Source organism: Amblyomma americanum, chromosome 9, assembly GCF_052857255.1.
Source record: "Amblyomma americanum isolate KBUSLIRL-KWMA chromosome 9, ASM5285725v1, whole genome shotgun sequence".
Classification (NCBI taxonomy): Eukaryota; Metazoa; Arthropoda; class Arachnida; order Ixodida; family Ixodidae; genus Amblyomma; species Amblyomma americanum.
Genome location: NC_135505.1, coordinates 138,961,838 through 138,989,506, shown reverse-complemented (window position 1 = coordinate 138,989,506; position 27,669 = coordinate 138,961,838). Strand labels below are relative to the sequence as shown.

The 27,669-nt window shown below is 48.3% G+C and overlaps 2 protein-coding genes across 2 annotated transcripts in view; one reads left to right on the top strand and one right to left on the bottom strand.

Moving 5' to 3' along the window:
• Positions 1 to 27,669, top strand: part of LOC144104602 (atlastin-1-like) — a 70,538-nt gene that overhangs the window by 29,901 nt on the left and 12,968 nt on the right. The window lies entirely within an intron of this gene.
• Positions 7,347 to 16,816, bottom strand: LOC144105127 (uncharacterized). The gene is made up of 5 exons (XM_077638303.1): positions 16,549 to 16,816; positions 14,404 to 15,238; positions 12,499 to 12,766; positions 9,769 to 10,017; positions 7,347 to 7,957 (listed from the first exon to the last, which is right to left on the bottom strand). Exons 1-5 carry the CDS (start codon positions 16,797 to 16,799, stop codon positions 7,425 to 7,427), a joined length of 2,136 nt encoding a protein of 711 aa, XP_077494429.1. The 5' UTR covers positions 16,800 to 16,816; the 3' UTR covers positions 7,347 to 7,424.

The following is a 27,669-nucleotide window of genomic DNA, read 5'->3' as shown; positions in this document are numbered from 1 at the left end:
CGCTCCAATCTTCATGCACAGCCGCTTCCAAGAAAAGTATCCAGGTCATATCTTCGAAGTAAACAAGGGAGCGCTTTTTTGTTGTTGTTGTTTCTGCCTTTATCACGCGCACCTCTGCGCACTGAACACTTCACAGCCTGCGACTTTTCATGCCCCCCGCAGTCTCGATTCTCTCGCGACGTCGCAGGCGAAATTGCGAAAGGCGAAATTGCATGGCTTCCTACAGTTCTGAGCGTGCGCTATAATACCAGGATGTTTCCTGAATACAGGAGACTGTATCAGCTACGGAACCAGGAGAGTCGTGCCCTATTCCATGAACGCCGGCTATTCCGTGAGAGGAGTATATGATTCCAATTTCGTAAAATATAATTTACGACAGGAGTGTCAAAGACACCGGAGGGGTAGCCAGAGCAATGGCTTGTGCCAGCGAGTTCAGATACTATTTCGTAGTAGTCGCAGCGGCCCTCCCAAATTTTTCCTGGGCTTCATCGTTCTGCTACCTCCAACCTTTATTCCTGCAGGTTATGAATGCGTCTACGTTATCCCCTGATAGGCCGGTGCTTGTTTACACTGAATCGAACATCGATATTCTCCACGCCAGCATTCAAGAGCTGCCTATAGCTCTCAAATTTGTTAGTTTGTCGCAACATCGCATGGCTTGCGAGTTCCAAGATAGTTGGTTCAAGACCTCTTCCAAACACTGCAGCGTATCAGCAGACGACCGCATCTTTCACAACCAACGGAGGTTGATTTTTGTTCCGCACCTTGAAACATCGGCATGGGATAAACGTTACTTACTGCGATCACTCGCTGCGATACTTGAAAGAGCAAAGCTGGTCGTGTTCGCACAGTCCCACGAAGAAAACCTCCGAAGGTTTAGAGAAGTGCTTTGCCAAGTGGTTAGCGTTTCTGAGACGGACATCAGCGCACCCAAGGACCACTTTCGGAGGTGCGCCACCAGGCAATTGGTGCCTCCTTCGCAGCTGTTTGCAGTGGAAAAAAGGTCAGGAGCGCTGTTTCCTAGGGATGGGCATTATAGTGTCATGCCGTCATTTGCAGACCGTCCCATAGAAGACGTGATGTCGAGGCCAGTTGTTTTCGCTATGGTAGACGCGTACATAGCCCTAAACAATACCATCACCGTCACTAAAGGTGGAGGTATCGGCGCCTTCATGGAGAAACGCGTGGATATAGTTCTTGATCCGGTAGCTAACGGCTTTAGGTGGCCAGAGGTGGTCTTTCTTCACGCCCAGTACTCACCGGCTTCGTTGTGCATCTTAGTCCCTATCAAGCGCTCGATCGAATTTGTGTTTATCGACTCCTGGACTTCGCTTCTGCTGTTTGTGACGCTTGTGACGTCCACAGCATCTCTTGTAGTGGCGTTTTCGGTGTTGAATTTCCGCTTGCGGTTTAACCGAGGTCAGCACTCTTACTTGGCCACTTTAGTCCTCTTTCTTGTCGGCACGCTCCTGGGAAGAAATCCTCCGATTCCAGAAGGTGGTGCTGTGGCGTGCCGAAATCTTGCCACGGAGTTCTGGGCCCTTTGCATGCTCGCGCTTGGCATTTACGTTCAGTCAAGCGTCACGGCGATCCGCAGTGCCACGAGCCCCACTAGTGGAGTCAAGTCCCTCGCGGAGTTGCTGTCTTGCTTCGAAAGAGGCGACCTGTGCCCATGCCTCAACGATGACTGGGCACATCTCCTCTTCATGGCAGAAAGCAGAAACGATTTGTCTTTGCTCGCATTTTACAAAACGATGTTACGTCACAAATTAAGAGCATGCCTGAAATCAGAGTTTCGGTCAGACTGTCTCAACAAAACGCGACGAGGTACACATATCGCCTTCTCTACTTGCACGGAAGATGAGGAGGCGGAAGCTACGCTGTGGGGCCTTACTCCTGGCGACAGTCTCTCCAACGTACTCCAGATATCGGCCATGCACATCTACCACCCGCTGAGGTAGGTGCATTTCAAGAGAAAGTAAGCGTAGGAAGGGGCGGCAGAAGGTTAGGTGAGCGGATGAGATCAAGAAGTTTGCAGGCATAGGGCGGATGCGGCTGGCGAACGACAGGGTTAATTGTTGAGACATGGGAGAGGCCTTTGCCCTGCAGTGGGTATAGTCAGGCTGATGACGATGATGAGGTAGGTACATCTGTAGCACGTATAGAGATAGTTCGCGTGAAGAACTAATGAGATTTCGTGGCAATAGCGCAAACAGTACAAGGGACCAAGACGAATAGACACACACAGCGCTGTGTGTGTCTATTCGTCTTGGTCCCTTAATTGTCCTGTTTGCGCTATTGCCACGAAATATGAACCAACAAGCCCGAATTTCCACGTTACTAATGAGACCAAATGATGACACGAGAGGATAGTGACGGGATCATGGGTCGTTAGTGATCCCGACAGGTCATGATCCAATCACCTTGCTGTATGATCATATATCCAAATATGTCCACCTTGGATGTGGATAACTGCCATGAGATTTCGTACTGGAGGTTGTGTAACCTGTATGTACTTAAGAAGAGAAAGCTGCTTAGGCCGAAGGCACTGCGCCTGATTTTTATTTTTACCTAAGCTTCATCTTTGTATACCTGTGGCCTCCTAATTTGTTTTACTCACGTGATGTTTCTGCGTTAGGTTACTAACCATACGATTGATAACGTTTCCGCTATGCGTGGAAACACGCTTAAGTTAAACGCCCATCCAGATTAAATGCAGATTTCCGGCGCCGCCTGGTCCCTTAAGATTCCTGAATGATATATAAGTCTCTCTACTGTCGAGAGCAATTCCGAAAGTAGGGACAATTTGTTCAAGTTCACGATGAAAAACAGCGCGAAGGGATGACAAAATGCGGACAGAACAACACAGACAAGAGCTTGTCTACGTTGTCCTACGCGTATGGTTTCGCCCCTCCGCGCTATTTGTCGCCATGCGGCGCAGGTCACGCTCTTTGCTTAAAACAGCTCTTTTCATTTTCTGTGCTTGCTGTCCAACAGTAATTCACGACAGCGTTCCTAGCTGTATAACTTGATAGGGAGAGGGTTTATTGATGGGAAAGGCAGAGAGGTTGGCCAGAAAAACAAATATCTGGCCTGCTACTCTGCACTGGGAAAGGGGAAGAGGAACAAAAAAGAGGGCCAAAATGGGGATGACGAAGATGATGATGATGATGATGACGACGGGAAAAGGATAATGTGGTTAAGGTGTCCGGCCATAATTAGTTCGGGCTCAACATGGCTATGTTCCGTGGCCAGCAGGATGAACTTTCGATAAGTGAGTGCACTGTGCACAGATGACACTATCCGCGTCGCCGCCGCGGTGGCTCTGTGGTTACGGCGCTCGGCTGCCGACCCGAAAGACGCGGGTTCGTTTCCAGCTGCGGTGGTCTAATTTCGATGGAAGATGGAAGAGAAATTCTAGAGGCCCGTGTGCTGTGCGATGTCAGTGCACGTTAAAATACTCCAGCTGGTCGAAATTATCCGGAGCCCTCCACTACGGCGTGCCGCATAGCCTGAGTCGCTTTGGGATGTTAAAAACCCCGTAAACCGATACTATCTCTGCTTTTCAGTTCGTAACTCACTTTTATTTGCATGTAGATGAAACATTCTCGCGTGTGTGTTGCAGGTTTTATGAGTGTCATAAGCCGCAAACGACTGCGGTTGAAAGTCGATACTCTGGCCTGAAGTCACAGAGAATGAATCCGGTCTAGTAAATGAAGGGTGTACATACCTTTTCAAAGCCATTCAGCAACAGCAAAGAAAAGTAAAACGAAGGCATGTCTTGAGTGTTAAGTGGTTAGAACAGCGTTGTCAGCGCTTTTTTTAACATGTGGCCTTATTTCTCGGAAACCGCGATACATTTTGCAACCATCTTTTTATGTATCCATTTTTCCACCTCATTCGCGTCCATAAGCTCCGTCACGAAGCTAGAGCCGGAGGCAGTCATGCTTGGCTTGCTATGACCCAGGAATGACAAGATTCAGACACCAATAGTAGACCGCTGTGACAGTCGTAGCAAAATCGTTACCTGAAAACAAGCACGTAACCATATTCGCAGGTATCAACACCGCCGTGTACTGCTGGCCATCGCTGAGCACGGACTGGCTGCGCCTCACCGCAAGCCGCTGGTTCTTGACAATGAACCAGACGCCACAGCGACGGAGGAATTTTATTTGTATTTCACAGTGTATCTAACTGGCTGCGCAGTGTCTGGGGTCGCATTGGCGGCAGAGCTCTTCGTGCGCTCACCCATCAAGAGACGGTCGCGCGAAGCCTTTAATCGGCAAGCGCGTATCTTGTAACGTTCAGGACAGTTCCGCATTCACGCGGCGAGACACTTTGATGCACTGTAAAAGTTCGGGGCTTTCTCTTAATCACCCCTCATATAGGCCTGTTGGATCGTGGCCACAGCACGAACGGGATCGACTGTCGTGAGATATTCAAGATGTAAAATTCGGCAGTCCAGACACCTAGAAGGTTGTAATAACTTGACCAAGGGCGGGCTTAGGTAGCTGATTCTGATTATAGTATGTTCTCTAGTGCTACTATGATATGCACAGCTGTGAGAGTTATAAGTGACGAGCAAAGAGAACCAAAGTTCAGGCGAATGCTCTGTGCTCTCGCTGATGAAATTGTCCTGAATGGCTATTCTTCTTAGTTTGAGGACTGCGGCGCTCGAAACTAAACACTCCACCTTCGAAAGGAACTGAAACGAGCACATGAGAAGAAATTCGAAAGCACGCAAGATCAATTTTCAGAAGCTCACCTCTAAGCTCGGAGACCAGTCCACCCCCGAAGACGCAAGTACCGTGAATCTCATGCACCTAATAATATGCCTGCTTTCAGCCAATGATGCGGCACTCGTTGCAGCACCCGATAATTGTTCTATATCTTGCCATGTAATTTCCTCCCTCCATCGCCACGTTCAATTTCCAGCGAAAGCTGTTGGAGGCTTATTCCCAGTGTATCGCGCCGCATCGGTGGTTCAGTGGTTATGGCACTCAGCTGCTGGCCCGAAAGACTCGGGCTCGACCCCGGGCGCAGTGGTTGCATTTCGGTGGAGGCGAAATGCTAGAGGACCGCGTACTGTGCGATGTCAGTGCACGTCAAAGAATTCCAGGTGGTCGAAATTACCCGGAGCCCTTCACTACGGCGTCTCTCGCAGCCCGAGTCACTTTGGGACGTTCAACCCCCCATAAACCAAACATATTCCCTGTGTTTCGCGTGGTAGTGGTGGTGCGTCGCTGGATGATAGCTTCCGTGAGGGGAGAGGAGTATGGCGAGCGCGGACGAATCCGCTACCGATAGGTGGCGGCCACTTGAACCTTCCTTACGGTGGTTACCGTTGAAGTGAGGAGAGTATGGTGCGAGCGCAGCCATGTAGCACAGTACGTACGCGAAGGCTGCTGCGAAACCCGTTGCCCGATGGAGTGTTCCGCGGCGGTGGCGCTGCGCGCCAGGAACAGTGGATTGGAGCGGAACACTAGTCGAATAACATGCGTGTGGAAAACTTAAAGGGGCTCGGAAACGCCTTCCGAGGAGAGCACATTAACTCACTTAATCACTGCACTGTGTTGCCATGAAAACCGGAGCCAAATAATACTCTTCTACACGCAGCAGACGACCCACAATCACGCGTCAAAGTTGGCGAGCCCTTCCCGGCGACTTTTTCATGCTCGCGCCCTCCTCCGTCCCCCGCATCTGCGTAGACAAGGTGAGAGGTGGCCATTGGTTAGATTCTTTCAGACGTCAGGCAGCTACCGTGGCCGCGGCCAATAAGCCGCTTAGCTCCGGCGGGTCGGGAAGCTCCGCTCCCAGAGGGGGGTCGGCGAAGGAGCGCCTACTTTCCAGCGTGCAAAAAGCGACGAGAGGAGAGGGAAAGGCGCGAAGACGCTGATCATCAAATTTTAACTACAGATAACTCAGCTTCTACAAAGCGCATTTAAAAAATCCTTGCTGGACACTATCGTGAACCGGCATGCTTCAATATCCCATGCATGGCGCAACTTTATTAAAGCCTCCTTCACAGCCCCTTTAAGAGTGTTCTATAACTATGTATGTACACACATCTATCTGCAGGTCGCTCTCATATTCTTCACTTCAATATACCGTGAAATAAATACCTCAAAAGCTGTCGCTTGATCTCGTGTTACACAGTGGCAACGGTCCTGCGAGATTTGTCTGAACCCCCTAGATTTCCCCTAGATTTGAATGGCTGCGTTGCGTGAGTGCAGATAACACTGGACCTTCAGTGTTGCGCGAGTGTATGGGTTGTATTATACGAAGTTTCGCCAATCCCTGGTAGACTTCTGCAAGGAGGAGTCTGGAGTTGACTGTGTACATTTATCTCTTATTGGAACACTGTCAAGCTGTCATAGTATATTTGCTTGCCAGCATCGAAACGCACAGACTGAACCTGATCCAGTAGATGAGTTCACGCACACAAATGCGCTCAGTATCAATTTGAAATGTAAACTCTTCGATGATATGCTTTCTGCAGATACTTGTTGGACGCGTTTGTGAGTAACAAGTCGATGTGAAATGCATGGGTGAAGCAAGCATACAAGAGGCCTCAGACGAAGACGTGGTCCTACTTGTGTTCACACTTAACCTTTTGTTCTAATTCAGCGAGCCTATTTATCCGTTAATTGCCTTTCAGAATGTTGCTATCGGCTAATAAGGTGTCTTAAAGGACATCCAACGATGTGTGAACTTCCCAGAAAAACCTATTTTCTCATTGAATTCTGCTTTGTGTGTCATCCTTCAGGTGCCTTAAGAATGGCGCTGCTGTCGAAACATGCTTTTTCAAATGCCTAAAAAAATGCGGGTGGAAAATGCATACCTCTTGTCAATGTTTGTTGAGCAATAAATTCCACACCGACGTGCGGCTGTTGTTTCACACGCAAGTTCCACGCAATGGCTTCTCGTCTCCGAGCTTGTTGAGAAGTCAACATGAGTTTCTCTTCGAGAAAAAAATATCTGAAACCTTGAGAAGAGATACCTTTTTCCAGGCCCTGACACAGACTTTACGGGGGAAGGCAAAGTAATGAAGGAAATAAGGTTCATTCTTTCCTGAAATGGGTTCTTTATTTGTAGAGAAAACATCACCACTCAGATTGAGTGCGAGGGCACGTACTTCAGGAAGAGATTTTTGTACTGGACAGTTCCAGAATAGGAAAGGGCAGTTACTGCTAAATGTACCTTCTTAATTAACACAGCGCGACGTGTCAGTTTGATAGAGCTCTTATTCATTCATTACATCGATCGTTACGTTGCCTATGATAGTTACACGCACAATAAGGATAGTTGAGAATCGGTTCGTAAATGTAAAGTCAAACTACAGAATAGTCCGTTTCGTCCACGATTCTACTGGGTGAACACGAGAAAACTAGACGGGCGTTCAAGTTAACATCCTTGCCATAGAGTCAAAGATACTGCGCGGGCTCGGGCGATGCTGGCAAATGCGTCTCGCAATTGTTTACCCCGTAGCAGTCACAAGTTCCCGAACGCTCATAAGACCTCGGTGAACACCCGAACACGTCGGCGAAACGGCGGTCGAAGCCGGTCAGGTCGTTGCAGGTCTCGGTGGCATAGGGCTCTCCGCATTGGGCGAAGCAAAGCAGTCGAAAGAAGAGTTGTTCATGACGCACGCCCTTGGCCCCGGTCTTCACAGTGGTCTTTCTATACCCCTGGAACCTCATTGAGGTGCTGTTCTCAAGTTCCGAGGTGGAGTACCTGGTTGACTGTCTGGACTTGAGGAACCAGGCCAGCTGCGCGGACCAGCGGAATCGCATGATGTCTCTGGCGATAGCTGCGGCCACGGGTCGTCCCAGAACGGAGGACGCGGATTGGGCGAAGCATCGGTCTATGTGGCCTCGCGCCCAAGACGGGAAGTATGTGGCGTCGGAGTCCAGGATGGACCGCAGGATCACGGCGCCCAAGGTCGCGTAAGAGGAGGCTGTGCCATGAGAATACTGGTTATTTAGTGCAGGGATAGGTTCGGTGTCTGCGGCAAAGGCACTAAAATCATAGGCCATGACGCAGCTAAAGCCTACAATGGATTTATTTTCATTCAAGAATCTTCAGATATGGTATTTACCTTCTTTGATTTTTTGACCTCTCGTTTTCTATATTGTTGATTAAAATTAGAAAATTCGAATTTAACAAATTATTCGAATGGTATAAACCACCAGTGACACGTGACGGCATGGAAACCCAGAGTGTTTATTCTGCGCAGATGTGCTCAAATTATGTTTGTTGCGACTGAGGTCTCTGTGTCATGTATACCGTGCAACGCTGCCAAAGCTTGCCCACGCATTCGTGACAAAATTTTCTCCGCACCCGGAGAAAATTTTGTCATATTCCCAAAGTACATACAGGCATCCCGCGTTGCGACAAAGCTCAAATAGCCGCCGCGGTGGCTCCGTGGTTATGACGCTCGGCTGCTTAGCCCGAACGCGCGGGTTCGATCCCGGCCGCTGCGGTTGCATTTCGATGGAGGCGAAGTGCTAGAGGGCTGTGCACTGTCAGTGCACGTTACATAAACAACCTTAGGTGGTCGAAATTTCACAGCCGTTCACTACGGCGTCCCTCATAGCCCGTATCGCTCTGGGACGCTAAGCCTCGTAAACGCTTAAATATGTGCGTAGGCATGCTTTGTGGGTCTACCCCCAAAGATCAAATGCCGGGACTCGATAAGTTATGCGCCTCGTTTCGCCTCTTACTACGTTTACGCCCTTCCCGCCGCCAAGACCTCATGAAGTAAAATTCGCATGCGCCGGAGAGATGCAGAGCTGCCACGCCTATCACCTCTTGAGTGCTAATTCCATCCAAGCAGAAAAAGCAGTTCACCGGCAGTGAAAACGTCAATAAGAAGGTTAAAAAATGGGACATCTGAGAGCCTTGTCCATGAACTGCAACGTCTAGGATGCCGTTTTATGAGGTTCTATTGTTTCGGCAAGACCGTCACCGAGGTTTCGGGAAGCACTTGTGGTACGCGGTGGAGTAATAGGCTTTTATTGGAGCACCTTTTTGCGTAAGCTCTTCAAGGTTCCCCGCTTAGTGGAACACGGAGTGTAGGCAGGCAACACATGTGACTTCGTCTTGTACAAGAGATGAATGTCATTCACGCGCTGTACTATAAAACCAGGAAATCGCAAATGTCATGTCGAAAATACTACAATCATCAGATTTGTGATAATTCTTGTTCCCGTCAAGCTTCGTATCTCATGACCCGTACGCTGTCCAAGCATGAATCGAATCACATGCCGGCACCGAATATATAGTGAAATATACTGAAATTAGTCTATAGTTAATTGATTAGAAGTCAGAAGAAAACGCAACATGCCGCCGGTGGGATCCGAACCCATGACCTCCGAATCTCGCGTTCAGATCTCTACCAGCTGAGCCACCAACGGCTGCAGCTGTCCAATCTTCTAGTTTCAGGGGTAGTTATGTTGCCTGTAACCCAGTATGCGCACAAGATAAGCCGTCAAAGATAACGTAAGCATGCTGAGGCTCCCCGCTAGACCCTTGTTCACTTTTTTGTGTTGGCGTATGTAGGATTATCATCATGAATCCGATAGGGTCCGTCTCACTTTTCAATCACAAAGGATTTTTATAGCTAGGGTATTCATTACGGATGCGTAGCAATAGGCCTGGTATAACCACTCCCAATGGGAGCTATAATTCATAACGACCGCCTGCTTCGTGGCAACGTGTGCTCGTCTCATCAGACTAGCTGCAGCCTTCGGCATAAGAGGAACTCACTTATCTCCTGTTCCTTGTCTGCGTATAGGTCCACGAAGGCACCGGTACCGGACACGTAGGCCGAGCTGATGAGAAAGCTTCCGCTGTCGCGATAGCCCAGGTATCCTCTCAGCTGGTCTTGCCACAACTCCGATGGCGCTGGACGCTCGCCCACCCTAGCGGCGACAACTGCAGCTAGGTTCGGCAGGAAGTATTGCCCCATCTTCGCAGGGAGTGATTCTGTGGGTAGGCTGTCGTTCCCTGACTCGTCTGCATCAGTGTATGGCCGAGGTTCCATTTGCCCGGGGATTAGCAGGCAACCATGAATTATTTCATTTGTGAGCAACAGTGATAACGTAATCGCTTATGACTAAGCACACAGACAGCGTGGAGACTACCTGCACCACCAGTGCCACCATTTGCCCTGCACCAGTATCGCAGCGCAATAGACGCAATAATTTTTACAATAGTCCGAATTGCGGTTTCCGCACATAAACTTCTCTCAAGACTGACATGCCAAGGCAGGAGTTTTGGTTGTCAAATGTGAACTCTAATGCGAAACCGCCTATCCATAATTCATTAAGGGGTCTGACGCCACCTTTCTCCCTAACAAGAGATTAACATCACTTACAGCACATATTTTTCTCGCCAATTTACTCCCTGATACACTTTCGAGGCGCGTGTCAAGTCCTCCTCCCCGTCCACCAAAGTTACGCCGCTTGTTTGATGCGTCCAGTTGAGGCCAACGAAGTTACCTCGCAAGGTGTTGGAAAATGAGAGAAGGCCTAGTATCATAATTACTGTGACCAGAACAAATACGAACACGTATGGAGAGATTTGACACATATCTGGGAAGCAACTAGCGAAAGCGGTCACTGGATTATCTGTGTTCCTAGCTAGAGGCCCCGATGACGGTTAAAAGTAAGAGACTTGGGCTTGCGCAGGCGCATTCACACAGGAGCCGGCAATATAGCATGTCCTGGTGCACGTTGAGAATGACAGGTCAGAAAGGCTATTTGCGGACCATCTTAAAATTGTGACTAAAGCACGAGCTAGCTCAATGTTTCGCTCCAGCTCGCGAAATAGTGACTGCTAGTAGTCTCTAAGGCAGCAGTTGTATTTCAGCCTTTAAATGTGGCGACCACGGTGCGATTACTGTCTCGTAACATGTGAGGGGCAATTGAAATGCGCTCTTGTATTCTCTCAGGCACAGTTGGATAGTGCTGCCGTGATGTCTGAATGGAAGCTCGAATCATTCCTGTAATAAGCAGTTCGAGTGAGCTCTCTTCGACAAACCGTTGGACTCCAGAATTTGTGGTGGCGACAAACATTGGCGGTAGCGACTCTTACGACTCCACCGAAGCCTGGACAAGGTTCTGTATGCCGTTAACTTTGCAATGCAGATGTTTCATTAGGTGATTTTTGTTAAAGAAATGTCAAACGTTGTCGCAGTGCTTTTTAACCCACGATAGGCAGTCAGCAGAAATTGGCACCTAATCTGGGCAACGAGTGGCTATCAGTAGTACAATGCAAGTTAATGCATTGGATAGTCTAATCAAAAAGCCAAATACTAGTACTTAGCCAAGAAAGACACCCGGTACATGCGTTGTCGGTTTTATGCGAAAGCATTGTATGGCTCATCAGTCAGAAAAACCGCCGTTCCGTCCACGAGAAACGAACCACAAACCCATGTGACCTCATGACGTCTTCGGCAGTGCCTACATCACCAGGAAAGAAAGAACAAAATTTCTTCCGAACAGTGTTTCGAGCACAGGCCGGCGCGAACAGATCAGTTTCGCTGGCCACTCCTTTAGAGCACTGCGTCATCACCGCAGCACAAAACTCCACGCGATAAACTGTCGAGTCTCTCGCGCTGGGCTTGGGTATCGTCGTCTTCATCAACTTCCATTCGGGTGGCACAAACAGATCAGCTTCCCTGAGCACTGCATTATACTAGTACTCCATCGTCGCATCCGAACACCCCGCTTGCATGCTGTTGGGTATTGCGCTTCTATCCCACCGCTGCCCCCTGTGTTGGGGATTGCGCTTCTATCCCACCGCTGCCTCCTGTGTTGGGGATTGCGCTTCTATCCCACCGCTGCCTCCTGTGTTGGGGATTGCGCTTCTATCCCACCGCTGCCTCCTGTGTTTGGGATTGCGCTTCTATCCCACCGCTGCCTCCTGTGTTGGGGATTGCGCTTCTATCCCACCGCTGCCCCCTGTGTTGGGGATTGCGCTTCTATCCCACCGCTGCCTCCTGTGTTGGGGATTGCGCTTCTATCCCACCGCTGCCCCCTGTGTTGGGGATTGCGCTTCTATCCCACCGCTGCCTCCTGTGTTGGGGATTGCGCTTCTATCCCACCGCTGCCTCCTGTGTTGGGGATTGCGCTTCTATCCCACCGCTGCCTCCTGTGTTGGGGATTGCGCTTCCATCCCACCGCTGCCACCAGTGTTGGAGGCGGAGGGACAGAAGCGCAATCCTCAACACAGGAGGCAGCGGTGGGATGGAAGCGCAATCCCCAACACTGAAGGAAGCGGTAGGATAGAAGCGCAATCCCGAACACTGGAGGCAGCGGTGAGGCAGAAGCGCAATCCCCAACAATGCGTTCGCATTCACAGCAGCTAAATAGTCCTAAGTGCCCTCTATACTTCTTGCTTTGTTTCCGTCATCGGGTTCAAGTTTGGCCATCAGCTCACTTCTGCAAACTTTCATTCTAACAGCTTTAAAAAGAAAATCTGGATTGTACGCACCATACATGACGAGCCGCACCCCGCGTAGTCGGCGCGTGTCTATAAGGAGGCCTCCGTTGACCCTGGCGTCCTTCCTGAGTGTGGAGGCTATGTCCTGGAACAGTACCCTCGCTTGGGTCACCTGTCCGCGACGTTGCATAGTCCGTGCCACCCAGAGTGGGTACAGTCGGTCAAAATGCGCCGCCGTCAGCTGCAGACACCGAGGCAGCGTCGACGCCATGTATGTGTCCTCCGCCACCCGACCCAAAGTTGGGGCATGCTTCAGCACCTAAGATAGAGCAGGGAGACAAAGCGACGGAAACAAAAAGTTGGGGAGGGGGGGGGGGCGCAAGCTTCGCATTAAGGGTATGACACTATAGCCTAGTGAGTTAATTCTCATATTCTTATATATGCAGAGTACCACTCTTTACTTCACATTCATAGATCCCTGGCAGTGCTCATACCCCTACTGGAGCAGTGGTGCAGGGATTAAACTATGCACCACTTCCATGCAATGGCAGGTGCTCCCAGCAGTGGGCCTTGTGCTGCCAAGGTTGAGCTTCCCGAGCAACCAATTACTATCTGCCACCTGTCACGGTTGGCAGTTTGCTCATTATACGGTGGGCAGGCTGCGATGATGCCGCAAGGTCCCGTGACCTAGGTGGCCCACCTGCCTCCTAGGTTGCTTCTATGAGCACCAGCTGCCAGTGTCATGCTCGTGTTCCTTCACTCACAACGCCGACCATGCCGACACCGGATTTTCTGGACAACGAAGCCTTCAAGGCTACCGCGTTAAATAACTTTGTAGGTCTGAGTAGCGCAGTTGTGACTTAAGTAGCTGTACCGCCAGGGTACAAGCCACAAAGCTGAATATGACCGCCGGTGGCATATTCCTTTTGGCCAACAGATAGAAACGTGAACGCTTCGTATATCTTGATCAGAATGAAAATAACCAGGTCTTTGGAGAACTTTGTCATTAACCTTTGTTGTCCTCATCCCTGAAGGAGGAAGCTTAGTCCAAAACCTACGTAATACAGCCGTCTGTCTGCCACATGGTGTCGACAGCGTGCAGTCCGGAAGGAACCGAACCACGCATGCATGAAAGTCCAAAGCTGTCTACATGGCGATCATGTGGCCCGGTAAAAAATTGAGCAAACCGATGCAAGCAGCAGCTCTCACCCTTTCTGCCCTTTTCTGAGATTAAAACCTAAAAATGACAGTGGTACTGCGCATCCTTCCCACTGTCTTAGCCGCTGACAGCACCTAGTCACACATTCCTTTTAAGACAGCTACATAAGCCGAGAAAAAAAATAAGTTTTCTTAATTCCCAAAAGCATCCCCCAGTCATCAACAGGTGAAAGCGGTGTCGTCGGTTGAAACGTGACCATTTCAGGATTAATTTTATTAGAATGCGAGTGAAAATTTTACTCAGAAGTCAAGAAAATTGTCTGTAGTCTTCCCCGCGATGCATTAGTGGTAGGACCAAGCCCCTTTTTCTTACTCATTTAAACGCTTGTAACTACTTTCTGTCACTACTCTCCAGAGTTGCCAAGAGCTTGCAAGCAAGAACATATCATGTAAGGAATGATGTTGAAGGGACTGTGCCTCAAACAACGTCCCCGCAAGTAAGGACAGTTCGTTTCTACGCTACTATATGTAGGTTCTCGATAGCGAAGTCTTTGGCAGGTAGAATAGAACAGTCTAGTGGCGAAAAAAAAAGCACCAGTTGCTCGAACTTGCACGGCTACATAGTAAAAACTAATAACAAAAATTCAACTTTTTTTACCCCATGGTTCTAAAATGCACTACGCACCGTTCTATTCGCGAAAAAATGTCATTCGCAGAATAGTCATCAGGTTTGCATAATCGCAATCATACATCGCTAAATTTTAAGACCATACACTTTCATCCGATTTAGTCGTTTACCTGTGAAAGCAGGACGAAAAGAGTGTAGACGCTGACCCATTGCAGTGGTTGCCGCCTCAAATCTTCGATGATGTTGCGGATCACAGCTGCGCCCCTAATTTTCAGAACTCTCCACTTCTCCGCACTCTTGAGCCTCGCTGGCAGACCTCGTTCCAGTGCATTCGGCCAATTTACGTCGGAGGCAATTTCCTTCAATCCATCCGGATCTCTGACTTCCATCCATGTCCGCTCACTGAGTCCAACTCTCAAGCTTTCGACCGTAGCGTCGATGGCGAATATTGTCGAAAGGTTGACCTGGACCGAAGACAGTGCTGGGCCGATGTCGTCGATCATATCTACGACAATCTCTCTTGCTCTCCGGAAGTCTGCAGAGAAGGTCGACTCCAATGTCTCGCCCACATCAATGCGGAGGTCATGGCCTGTGATGAACTGGATCCGTATGAACGAGGACAACCCGCTCTTCATAGTAGTGGCGACTGCAAGCTCTAGAAACACACTGAAGTCTTGAACGCCGACCCATTCATGGATGTCGATGTCCAACGTGCGGAGCACTGCAGTGACGCTGCCTTCTTTAGCGTAGCCAGCGGCCGTTACGGAGCAACTGGTGTAAAACAGCGCCATCTGGCCTTCGAGGCTTGTAGGGGTCCCGCCAGAGTCAGAGAAGTAATTTGCCGCCCTACGCACTAGCTCGCGTGCCACACGGGTATTGAATACTCGCATGTGTTCCTCGAGATACGTCCCTCGGTCAGGGTCACTGGCTCGCCACCAGCCGCACACGTGCTCGTGGAAGTCGACGCAGGGGTTTACGCTAGGGTTCATTGCGTCCAGCAGGTATCTGCATGTCAAGAAAGTAAGACACGTCGAGAACTAGAAAATGACACTTTCTTGCATTTGAGCAAAACAGCTCATTTAGGAGTTGATCTGGTAGGTTGTTTCAAGAAGGTAAGCGACTGCGGTATTTTTTTCTGGGCGGACTTAAAGCCCTCTCGCTGATGGCCTGGCTCCAGCGCCGTCGCATCAAATTTCTTTAGCTAAGAACGCCGTCAAACAGCTGGTGAAATATACTTGAACAAAACTCTGCACAGATGGAGTGGATTTTGCAGTTTTTTCATGGTTTTCGTTTCATTTCATTTCATTTAGTTCATCCTTAAAGGCCCGAAGGTATTACATAAGGAGGGGCTTACAAATGGTTTTGTGTATATGCACTCATGATGAAAACATTGGCACAATGAACTTAACACTGGAACTGTAAACACTAAAAAAAGGATAAAATAAGGAGGATCAAGCGGTTACAAAAAGGGTAAGCAAAAAAATCACAAAAATACAGGGAAAAAATACAGGAAAAAGTACAGGGCAACTACAGGTACACGTGTTCTGAAAATGACTGGTGAGTTTCGCGCGAAATGTTTTGCGATCGTTGCATGAAACTATGTCAAGAGTTTTCGAAAAAATCAATAACATGAAAAAATCAGTAACATGTGAACGCCAGTTCACGTACATCGTAGAGAAGGGGGCATTACGTGATTAACCTCAATATGTTTCTTTTCCCACTTGAGTGCCGCGCCGCACACTTTGGATTTTTTTTTAATCTGGCATCTGTATAACAGATTGAACAGCGAAAATAAAGCTACTAAATGTAGGGACTAAAAACAATACCGTGCCATTGCGGCACCGCCAAGATCGAAAGTGACCTCAGAAACCATATAAACTAAGAAAATGGTAGGCGAATAATGGTGCCATAAATTCAGTCGCGCACGGCTGAAGCCTTTTTTCTTCATTGTCCTCTTTGGAACGCAGCGGCAAATGTCCCTCAAAGAAGGTCTTCCAAACAATGGCGTTGACCTATTGCCCCGATTTCACATCAAACGCCTTGCACCTGCCACGGTGGGAACGCATAATCGCAGGTGCTTTGCAGATGCAATGCGATCGACCGGACGTAATGAGCATAGACTGACGCCTTTTGTTGGGGGACACCCTCTGAAGTCCATTCGCGGGGTTTTCTTCAGTTGTGTGCGACTGCATAATTAGTACCTTCACGTAAAATACTGTGTCCTACGCGACTTCTACGGAAGGAGTGAGATGCTTACATTTGATATGAAGAGCAATGGACTAAAGCAGCCTATATAATAGCTATAAGTCGCTTACAGAGTTGCGTTCTGACATCCTCCAGGAGCGGTGGCGTCAGGGCAGGAGTCCAAGAGATCAAACGTATCTGCGAGAGCAGCGGCATTGTGCTTCGGGTCGCCTCGTACTACAATGGCGATCAACTCGACAATCACGATCGGTCCCACAATCACCAGGACGAAGCAGCAGAGCGCGTCTGTCGGCATACCGCAGGAGCCTGGTGATTTGCGGGCTGTGGAAACAGATGAAGTGACGTTGAACATTACTAGCATGCCCCAGCTCAGAAAAGCTGTATAGGCGCTTTTAGTTTGACCATTTGCCACTGCGTGCCTCGTGTTTATTTAGTGGGGAGGAAAATATTTGGATAGAGTGCGAAAAATACTCAGCGAGGAAAGTACTTGGTTGAAGCAGAATTGACATCTGAGCTAGTTGGTTTTTCATTTTCAAAAATTATATAAAGCGCACTTAGGACAACAGACAAGGGAGACCAAACAACACAAGCGCTTACTCGCAACTGCGCGTTTATTCGAGAAACACACAAAAGGAAGAACAATCACAAACAAAACAAAAGCCATCGCGCAGGCGTGACAGGAAAAGTGCCCATACAGGTGCGTCAAGATAACAAAACTCTCTTTCATGCAAAACCACCATAGGGTCGGCAACACACGTGTGCTGATTCTTACGGAAAGATTTCAGAGGCCTATCACATCCGTAAGAATCAGCACACGTGTGTTGCCGACCCTATGGTGGTTTTGCATGAGAGTTTTGTTATCTTGACGCACCTGTTTGAGCACTTTTCCTGTCACGCCTGCGCGATGGCTTTTGTTTTGTTTGTGATTGTTCTTCCTTTTGTGTGTTTCTCGAATAAACGCGCAGTTGCGAGTAAGCGCTTGTGTTGTTTGGTCTCCCTTGTCTGTTGTCCTAAGTGCGCTTTATATAATTTTTGAAAATACTTGGTTGGAGCTGTGCTTAGTTTTCCCTCAATGACCACCGCGGTCCGGGCGACGTAAGAATGCTTGTGCTCATTCGATAAAACCAGCGCTCAAACGGCGGCACACCAACGCTCCGATCGTACTCTCTCTTCTCGAATTGCCCGTTTTACATTTGAATGAGAATCAACATGCGCTTGTTATCTCCATATACCTTACGGGCTAAACTTCACGGCCATGCTGACAGCCTGGTAATGGTCATCATCATCATCAGCCTGACTGCGCCCACTGCAGGGGAAAGGCCTCTCCTATGTATCTCCAATTAACCCTGTCCTGTGCCAGTTGCCCCCACCCTATGCCTGCCAACTTCTTAATCTCATCCGCCCACCTAACTTTCTGCCACCCTCTGCTACGCTTGCCTTCTCTTGGAATCCACTCCGTTACCCTAAAGGACCAGCGGTTACCTAGCCTTGGCATTACATGCCCTACCCAAGCCCATTTCTTTCTCCTCATTTCAACTATGATGTCATTACCTCGAGTTTGTTCCCTCACCCACTCTGCCCGCTTCCGGTCGCTTAACGCTACACCTATCATTTTTCCTTTCCATAGCTCGCCGCGTTATCCTTAACTTAGAACCTTTTCTTTAGCCTCCGCGTTTCCGCCCCATAGGTGAGTACCGGTAAGACACACTATCAACCAACATTCTGGCAGCTAGTTACTGCAGCGTTAAAGGCACAAGTAGCACCGCAATTCTGATGACAGTTTGAAAACGCGATGAAGCTGGGCTGAAATTAAACTTTGCCAGTTCTAAGTAGTTGTGTACGCTTACGTGACGGCGTAGCGCAGGCCGCATCCTGCGGAAGTTCCTGGCTCGCGGCGGCCATGATCTCGGCGTCCCTCAGGCTGCCACCCGCGACATCTACTCCACTCACGGTGGTCGAGCTGTCAGAGCTGGAAGAACTGATAGGCGGTGAACCTCTTTCAACCGAGCCCGACATCATCGCAGATGATGCACGGCGTTCGGGTGCTGGTCAGACTCTTGTCACAATGGCGACCAAGCAATGATGCTGATAACGAGCTCAGTTAAATGCGATCAATACCACAGTATATATCACTTTAAACTGCATATCTTCGAATGGGAGCAAAGGAGGCTTAATTGAGTGCTAAAAATTATTACATTTTTGCTAATCCCGCTTGGGAATGCAAGGGGAGAAAATTGTAAGTTTACAGCTTCACAGAGCCAAACGTGGAGGTAAGGAAAGAAGAAGTTGTAGATTAAAGTTCAGAGGCACGTACACAAGGAGAATGCAGTAGATGTCTTTCAAATACAACTGCTCTGGAGAGAAGGTGGCGGATGTCACGTGCTGTTGTAAGATGTGTTATTGGAATTATGCGCCGTAGAAGATACAGAAATAGTGAAGAGGCGGAGACTTGTTCTTTAACAAACATGAACTGTAATAAACTTTTTCGTACAAATGTACAAAGAGCATGAGAGCTCACGGCCCAACCTTCTTTCTTCCTTGTTGTTTAAGAGCCCACTGTCGATGTGCCCTGGAGGTTCGGCAGTCTTTCCTGAACCATGCTGTTTTGATGCCAAACTCTCTTCGCGGGCGCTGCCGACAAAACCCGATCCCGGATTAGCCACCAGAACCACCGCGGTGGCTCAGCGCTTAGGGGGCTCGGCTACTGATCCGGAGTCCCCGGATTCGAACCCGACCGCGGCGGCTGCGTTTTTATGGAGGAAAAACGCTAAGGCGCCCGTGTGCTGTGCGATGTCAGTGCACGTTAAAGATAATACTAATAATAATAATAATAATAATAATTGGTTTTTTGGGGAAAGGAAATGGCGCAGTATCTGTCTCATATATCTTTGGACACCTGAACCGCGCCGTAAGGGAATGGATAAAGGAGGGAGTGAAAGAAGAAAGGAAGAATAGGTGCCGTAGTGGAGGGCTCCGGAATAATTTCGACCACCTGGGGATCTTTAACGTGCACTGACATCGCACAGCACACGGGCTCCTTAGCGTTTTTTACTCCATAAAATCGCAGCCGCCTAAGCGATCAGTTAAAGATCCCCAGGTGAGGAAATTATTCCGGAGCCCTCCACTACGGCACCTCTTTCTTCCTTTTTTCTTTCACTCCCTCCTTTGCCCTTCCCTTACGGCGCGATCCAGGTGTCCAACGATTATGAGACAGATACTGCGCCATTTCCTTTCCCCAAAAACCAATTATTATTATTATTATTATTAGCCACCAGCGTTCAAATCCATGTCTCCTTGCACTGTCCTGGACCCCCTTTAGACCCCGCCCCGCACACATGCGTAGGAAACACGCACACACAAAAGCGCACGGGCGACGAGAACCAGAGACACCAGTAAACGATGCAGCCATTGGGAGAAGGCACACTCTCCTTCCCCCTCCTCTCCAAAAAAAGAAAAAAAGGATACACAACATGTGGTCCTAAATAACATTACATAATGTGCGGCGCTCTTATCGACATTTGTCCCGTTTCTGCTCGCACACTTGAAAACTCTCCAATGTACCAAGCAGACAGTGATCCCCACCAAGCAGCCCATAACGTGCGGCAATAAGAGGGAGCCTGTATATCCAAACAAATCAGTTCAGTCGTAGAAGTCATGAATACACTCCTTTGCCACGGTATGGCACACAAGTTGAACATCATCACCATGTCGCAATATGATGCAGGGCGCATTCGAGACAAGCAGTCCGAGACGAGACGTTTCTGCTGTGGGACCGTTCTCCGTCTCGCAAGTGAAGGGGGGAAAAGAGGGGAGATAGAGTGCACACCCACCACGCGAGCATGCGCGATGCTGCCTCGGTAGTCGCGTCTAAGCGCTTCGAGCTCCAAGTACCATAGTTAACCCTTTCCGACCCAAATCAAAACAGAAAAAAAATTTATATCCAGACACTAGCACGTGTAGGAGAAGGATAATTCTAAAATATCAGAAAATCAGTTCCATCAGTTCCTTATAACTTTTTTTTCCACAATTTGAAATAGAATGATTGGGAGTTATGGGGTGTGAAATGCCTAGTTGCGATTTCCATGGAAATTTAATTGAACGCCAACTGCTTGGAAACTACGCTGGACTCTTCCATGATGCCGCAGCTGTTACCAAGAGTACGCGAGAATGACGTGACACATAGCCTGTACATCTGTTGTTATTTTTTCATTGTGTGCGGGCCAGTGTGCAGTCTCACGTACGCGGAATTGTTGAGTTGACTGTAGAGAAGCACTGGTTCTTTTGAAACATCGCGTGTAAGAGGCAGGACGATCACGCCGCCACTATCCAGATTGTTAGATTCGGGCAGAAAACATCTATCTACTGCATTAACTCAAAATTTGTAGTGCAAAAATCTGAGTCGATGCAAAAGCATTGCAATTATTCTTACGGTGAAGGTGCACCTGGCACGGGTGTTCGTATTCATGATTTCGGCCTTGCTGAGCAGCATCATGCTGCATTCAAAATTTGAATTTCTCTGTGATGACGTTTTTGTCGCACAGCACGAACTGTTGAGCGAGTTAATTGGTCGGCTTTTCGGAGGTTGAAAGCTGTTGAGCTACCATCCTGTTCAGCATCGGGCTGCAATTTTCAATTTGCTGCCATAGGCGATATTTCATAGAGGTTCAATTCTTTTGTGCTATGCTTTGCCTTTGGGTTGTTTCTGTTGTTGACCTACGTGCGATGATTGCTAATCGACAACTCGGCCGGTGCGGTGGGCCGCTATCGAAACCTTTTTGTAGAGAAACCGCTTGCGCAGAATTCATGCATCTTCATCGGAAGAAAAAGCCTTCATTGTTACATAAAGACTGCGAAATAGACAATATTTACACGGCAGAAGCAGTCACAAGTATCTTGAATACGATCGCGTTACTTATTCTACAATAGGGTATTCTACAATACGCAGCTTCTATATTCTTCTCTTACCTGCTACACTCTGAACACCAATACACCTATATGGAAGTAAAAAGAGAGTAAGTTGTTAGCGCACACCCATTCATAAAAGGGTGTGCTCCAGAGGAGAGTTTACTTCCTTTTTATTCCTTTCTGTTTAGCCGCCGCGGTGACTGAGTGGTTATGGCGCTCGGCTGCTGACCCGAAAGACGCGGGTTCGATCCCGGCCGCGGCGGTCGAATTTCGATGGAGGCGAAATTCTAGAGGCCCGTGTACTGTGCGATGTCAGAACCCCAGGTGGTCGAAATTTAAGGAGCCCTTCACTATGGCGTCTCTCATAGCCTGAGTCGCTTTGGGAAGTTAAACCCCCTTAAACCAAACCAAACCTTTCTGTTTAGAGTGTAGCATACGTCAGTCAGGTTAAAGACCGCTAACATGGGTTGATGAATCGCTGATGTCGGAACTACTGCAGAAACAGTACTACTGTCTCGCTCAATTCAAGACTGGTGGCCCCTAAACTTGGTGACTCCACTTCGGGTCACCATGGCCTTGTAAGTGTTAACGTGCTTTGGAGCGTGAGAAATCCCACACTCAGCCCCAGGCACCAAGCCAAGGTGACGTTACACCACTACAATCCTAATGCTATATAAAAGTATTTAAAATTGGGAAACCTAAAACGGTCTCGATGACTTAAATGACAAACTCTTTACTTCACCTTTGAACGTCTCATTACCTGTTTTTCAGCGAACAAGCTGGTGCTCAGTAAACACTCCAGTGCATGCGCACTATGTCAGTCTGCATCTCTACCCTATAGCCTCGAAGCGAAAGCGATCTGAAACCCGACATGCTAGCGCGCACACTTCAAATTAGTCTAAGTAAGCTCAGTAGGCTGTAATTTTTGTAGGCATAGCTGCATTACGGTAGTATTTCGAGCCTTCAGCGTGGCGGCGCCGCCACCCTGTGGCGGCGCCGCCACGCTGTCACGTGGTTGGTCACGTGGTGCGGAGCAGCTGCGGCGGCGCGGCGTCGTGGCTGATCACGTGGTTCGTCACGTGTTTGGTCACGTGACCAAGTTCCACTCGGCCAGCTGTAGCTATCGCGTCACTCCAAGTTTAACCAAAGCTAAACCACCGCCAATTTTTCTTTGTTCTTACCGTGAAATAGATACATAATCTTGTTCCCAGGAATGAACTTTCACTTAACTGTCAGCGCAGCAGTGTTCAGCAGTGTTTGATCCTTACTGCCTTTGAAACTTCACGAAATGCACTAAGATGAAAGAGTATGCACGTAACTAAGTAGCCCAATTCGAAGCGCTGTTATTGCTTTATTTCGTGTTCTGTCGGGATACGCTGTTAAGCGTTCCGAATAAAAACACGCATACATATTGAGCAGTTTTCAGCTTTTCATGCAGAAAACAACTGACACCTCACGGTACGAGACTCTCTGCTTCCATTTCCCTTGCTATTACGCGCAGGACCCCCGCAAACAGTTTACACAACGTAATGTTTTAATACATTTTGCGGCATAACAGAGAGTAACTGACCGGTAGAATGGAAGGGGCGACGCTACGACTGTGAGATCTCTGTAAAGCTTTTTGCTGGCCACACCGGTTAAGTATTCTAATCAGAACCAGGCACACAAACGACCTAAACGACCATGATCCATAAGAGCGCGACAGACGGGACAAAGAAGAGGAGACACAACACACAGCGCTGACTCACAACTGTTTTGAGTCAGCGCTGTGTGTTGTGTCTCCTCTTCTTTGTCCCGTCTGTCGCGCTGTTATGGATCATCGTCAGCACCAACTCGCCCAACAACTGGTTTTGCTAAACGACCAGTTCAGTGAAAGTAAGCAGGAGTTCCAGCACGGATATCAAAAACTTTAGATACAAAAAATATCGCCGAACCTCTCGCCGCGCCTATTCAACAAACGACACGTTGAAAAGGATCCCCGTGTCGCGTCAGAAAACAGTTTGCAACCTCCGGGAGCAAAAAATGCGACAATGAAACCGTCGCTCCGTGCACACCAGGCGGAAAATGTCCCTGAGAGCGCCTGAATATCATTTTCAGCACATAACAATGATAAGTAATCCATTGTTTAGCAGCGAACGCATTCCTTTGGCTTTACGTACAAAAACAAACCAAGCCATGCCTTTGCTGCACAATGGGAAGCTGTGCTCGAACAATTGTATGTTGAAGACATTGTTTCTTCCTTCTAGAAACGGCATGGGTCGTTTGCGGCTAACTGTGCATTGCAAGATGATTGATTGCAAGTGTGTTCATAATAGAGGTGCAACACTACCTCGTTCCTTCATTGTTGTTCTCATCGCCGGTCCTTTCCGATGTCCGATCCATCCACTGCTTACAATTAAGTACTGCCATGAGTTGTTACCCAAGTTTTGGGCCATACTACGATTGAATTTCACCGACATCGTTCCTTCAGTGTAGTGCAGCCTGCATTACAATATTTTACTTATCGTTACCGTTGCCTTAGCTCACACCGTGATTGAAAATGGGCACTTATCTGAGACGTACTGTGTTCTCATAGGCTGTTTTTCTACTGACACACACCCCACCACATGAGCCTGTGAGAAAATAGATGCTGTACCCATAATCCACAACGCCACGATGGAGCAATGAGGGGCTGCGCTGTCCAGCTGGGAATCTGAAGACCAGCTGTGGTTTGTCGAATGGGCAAGCCGGGCAGCGAAGGCCGCGGTAGTTCTGGAATGATGACCCAACCATGGGAACTCTGCAAGACTTTTTAGAGCTCGTAAAGTTTGCTCTCTCTCTCTCTCTACACACAGCTTAAGCCTGCTTCACTTACCAGACTTTGCAGTACCGTCGCTCACGTTTTGGTAGATGTTTTGTTTTAGTAGCCTATCATTGACGCTTTCAATCTCGAAGACCCGTTCTCTGTTTGTCTGAAGCCAACTAGACCTGCAGAAATAAACCAGATATGTAACCGACAGCTCCACGCTTTGGTTTCGAACCCGCGGCGGCGCAAACAGATCAGATTCGCTGGCCACTGCATGAGAGCACTATACTTTCCATGCTTTTTTTATATTTATTGCCAACAAAATCATGCAATATGTTTGAACGAAAATATCTTCGACGGAAGTCCGTCTTGTTGGGTTCTTGAGATAGTTGAGATGAAACTGGCGCCAACCAGTATTTTTATCTTTATCCAACGTTTCGGGACCAACTCGGTCCCTTCTTCAGGGGTGACTAAAGTGTGCCAGCAGCAGCACCGGGTTGCTGCCTTCTCTCCCCCTTTGTTAGCACGTGGCGCAGTCCACTAACGTACGCGGAGGGGAGCGTTCCTGGAGTCCTATTCATCGCTTTTTTGTGAGCTGGATGTGCCATGACTCCACACGTCGCCTCTTGAACAGGTTTGGCTATGGCCAAGGAGTTCAGAAACCTGTTTCGACAATAAGCCGCTGCTTACTCTGACCGAAAGACCGCGTCCCCAGAGAAAAAAAAACCCGGTGTCGTTTACAAAATCCCGTGCTCCAAGGGCCCGGCTTCATACATCGGCGAAACAGAAACCCCCACCAACGAATAAGGCAACACAAAAATGACATCTGGCTAATTATTTCAGAATCGAACCCCCTCGCTGACCACCGAATACCCTTCGAGGAGGTGATCGTCTTGGCCATGGAGCCAAACCTGTTCAAGAGACATGTGGAGTCATGGCACATCCGGCTCACAAAGGTGGCTAGCGATGAATAGGACTCCAGGAACGCTCCCCTCCGCGTACGTTAGTGGACTGAGCCACGTGCTAACAATGGGACAGAGAAGGCAGCAACCCGCTGCTGGCAAACACTTTAGTCACCCCTGATGAAGGGACCGAGTTGGTCCCGACACATTGGGTAAAGATAAAAATATTGGTTGGAGTCAGTTTTGTCTGAACCATGCATTATGTTCATACAAAAAACCGCCAACCAATCTGTGACTTGTGTAGAGGGGCTAATATTCTCTAATTCTCTTCATGGCTTCAATTTACAGGAGCCGGTCAAGTGCCGGATCCTTAAGTTAATTACTGCAATATATCTTGTGACTGCTTCTTTAACATACTCTCTAAAACTGCCCCTGCGTCAAGATCTGCATGACGCGCCGCCATCCGGTTCCGTATACTATGCCGACCCGAAGCCATGCCAAGATCGTAAAGAACACCATCCTCGTTTTCAATCTGGAGTCACCTAGTGCCCTCGGGATCAAGCGGAAAGTCCTTCTTAACAGCCCTTTGGAGTACGTCCCCCAATAAACCGAAAGACGCGGATTCTATCCCAGACGCGGCTGTCGAATCTCGATGGAGGCGAAATGCTAGAGGTCCGTGTACTGTTCGATGTCAGTGCACGCTAACGACCCCCAGGTGGTCGAAATTTCCGGAGCCCTTCACTACGGCGTCCCTCATAGCCTGAGTCGCTTTGGGACGTTAAACCCTCATAAATGAAACGCAACCAATCATCTGCTACTGCTTCCAATACAGAACGGGCAATATGCATATGAGTTTAGATACTGTGACCTCTGCTACCGTAGACCTGCTGGGAGATTATAAAGTCGGTGACAGCTAGCTTCACAAAACGACGAATGACCTAAGAAAAAGTTTGACCTACATTGCAGAAGGAAATGCGATGATATCCTTGAACTATTTTCAACCAAATATTACGTGTGCTTTTTGAAATTAATATAGTATGCAATATAATATTGTAATAATAAAATATAATATAATGTATATTATACAATTATTATGCTATCGCTGCTACCGATCACCCATAGTGTTTAAATGCCCCTCTCTCGTGATGTGCACTGCATGTAGTCGTCTTAATGAACTTGCACCCATGCGTATTGGGTCTAGAACAAGCCACTACCGCAGTGCCCTCTTAATGTGCGTTCAGCAGTGCCAAAATTTTATAGTGCGCTACCACTAGTGTCCCCTATCACCCACTTCAATGATCGTTGCCTGAAGCCTTATCTTCAAGCTTTAGCCTTGAAACGAAAGCGAAGTGAAACGAGACGTGCCACCCCACACACTTCACATCTGGCTAAGTAAGCTAAATTGGGTGTAATTATTGTGTCCTCACAATTGAATCGCTACATAATAAAGTTCTCAGGAATTAATTTTGACTTCATTGCCAAGCGCTGAAGTATGTGGAGCTATTGCTTAGATGCATTACCATGCACATACTCAACGAGCCCAGTTCAAAACGCTGTTGTTACTAGTTTCCTTTGGGCCATTCTAGGACATCCTGTTAAACGCCCCGCATGAAAACACGTATACGTTTTCAGCAGCTTTCGGTACAGAAAACAACTGACATCTCACGATACGAGACTCTCTGATTCCTGTTGGCTTTGTTTTTACGTGCACGACCGCCATGAACAGTTTACACAAGGTGATGTCGGAATACATTTTGCCGGCATACCAAAGAGTAAATGACCGATACAAAGAAAGGAACCACTCTGCCACTATGAGATTTCTATATAAATACTTTTTTCTGGTCGCACCGGTTAAGTATTCTAATCACAACCAGGCACATAAACGACTTAAACGGTCAGTTAAGTGAAAATAATCAGGGGTTCCGGCACTGACGTCAAAACTTTCGGTACAAAAAATATCGGCAAAGCTCTCGCCGCGTCTATTTGACACACGACACGTTGAAAAGGATCCCCCACGTCGCGTTTGAAAACAGTTTGCTACCTCCGGCGGAAACAACTGCGACACTGATGTCGTCACTCCGCGCATACCAGACGGAAAAGGTCACTCAAAACACCTGAATATCATTTTCAGCTCATAACAATGAAAAGTAATCCATCGTTCACCAGCGAACGCCTTTCTTCATCCCTACGTACCAAAACAACCTAGACGTCAACACTACTCCGCGATGGTAAGATGTGTTTGTAGGCTTGTATTTCAAAGACGTTGTTTATTTCTTCAAGAAAAGGCATGTGTTGTTTGCGGCTAACTACGCATTTCAAGACGATTGCAAGGCAGAGGCAGCTGGAAAGAGATTGATGTGGAGAGGGAGAAGCAGAGGCAGCTGGAAGGAAAGAGAGAAGAGAGGGAGAAGCTGACGGCAGCAGGAAAGAAGGAAGAAAGGGAGAAGCTGATGGCAGCAGGAAAGAAAGAAAAGGGAAGCAGAGGCGCATTGCGAGACGATTGCAAGTGTGTCCTCAATACAGGAGCAATACTGCCTTTTTCCTGCCAGGGCCTATTTTTAGAGGTGATAAAGGTACTGCCTATTGTTAGAGGTGATAAAGGGCGGGACGGGGCCAGCTTGTATCAACGCTCGGCGCGT

Coding starts and splice junctions, on each gene's coding strand:
- LOC144105127 (XM_077638303.1), bottom strand. CDS start 16,799: ATGCTAGTAATGTTCAACGTCACTTCATCTGTTTCCACAGCCCGCAAA. Junction 10,018..12,498: donor GGTGCGGCTCGTCATGTATG/GTGCGTACAATC, acceptor ACACTGATGCAG/ACGAGTCAGGGAACGACAGC. Junction 7,958..9,768: donor AGACAAGGAACAGGAGATAA/GTGAGTTCCTCT, acceptor CTCATGGCACAG/CCTCCTCTTACGCGACCTTG.